We start from the raw sequence: 779 nt of genomic DNA on the forward strand, positions 1-779 counted from the left end.
ACTCTTTCCTTCTTTTATTTATTTTATTTTATTTTGAGGGGGTTCCTTTCACATGCCAGGTTTCTTCTCAGTTCCTAACACCTTATTACTGTAATGTAATATTATAGTGCCACACCAACCAATCAACCATGAATGCCCTCAACCCCAAGCAACTCAATTGGGATCACATAATTCAATTTCGGCATTCAATGCTGCCTTTCTGACACTGCATCATTTTGACGATAAAATCATCTGAATAATTTTTTTTTTAAAAATCATCCAAATACCCCCACATAATTGACCAAATCTAAGCCGTCAAAAGTAGTAAAATTCAGATTCACATTCTCAAATTACTTGAAGCTTTTCTAATCTATAAGCTCAAACTACTAGAGAAAAACAGAGAACCGAAGTAGTAATAAAATTAAATTCCAAAAAAAAAGAGGAAACACGACGATTCTACATACAATTGAAGCAAGATTCTTCCATTCTCTCTCCATAAACCCGTTACAAATTCATCGCTATTTCTCCCCCTCATCATGATCATGAATGCCAATATTACATATAAGAATCTTCCACAAAATCCAAATTGAAATTAAATTAACAAAAGAAGAAGAATATAACTCAAGATGCAGCAGCAGAAGCAGAAGCAGAAGAAGAACCTGAAGGAGAAGCTCTAGGAGAAGTTGTTGGGAAGAGAGGGAGCAAGCGAGGTTCAGAATCCCGAGGAGTGGAAGCAGGTGAAGGGTGCAGGAAGAACCCTTTCTCCTTTATGGCTTTGTCTTCAGCCTCCGAATCCAAAC

General features: G+C 36.8%; 1 protein-coding gene across 1 annotated transcript in view; it reads right to left on the reverse strand.

The window, feature by feature from the left end:
* Positions 1–612: 612 nt before the first annotated feature.
* LOC107468342 (VQ motif-containing protein 4) overlaps positions 613–779 on the reverse strand; it is a gene marked incomplete at its 3' end in the record, with an annotated part of 902 nt that continues 735 nt past the window's right edge. The window contains 1 exon segment of the mRNA XM_016087611.3: positions 613–779. Within this exon segment, the coding sequence (XP_015943097.1) occupies positions 613–779 (167 nt within the window).

Source organism: Arachis duranensis, chromosome 10 (genome assembly GCF_000817695.3).
Source record: "Arachis duranensis cultivar V14167 chromosome 10, aradu.V14167.gnm2.J7QH, whole genome shotgun sequence".
Taxonomy (NCBI): domain Eukaryota; kingdom Viridiplantae; phylum Streptophyta; class Magnoliopsida; order Fabales; family Fabaceae; genus Arachis; species Arachis duranensis.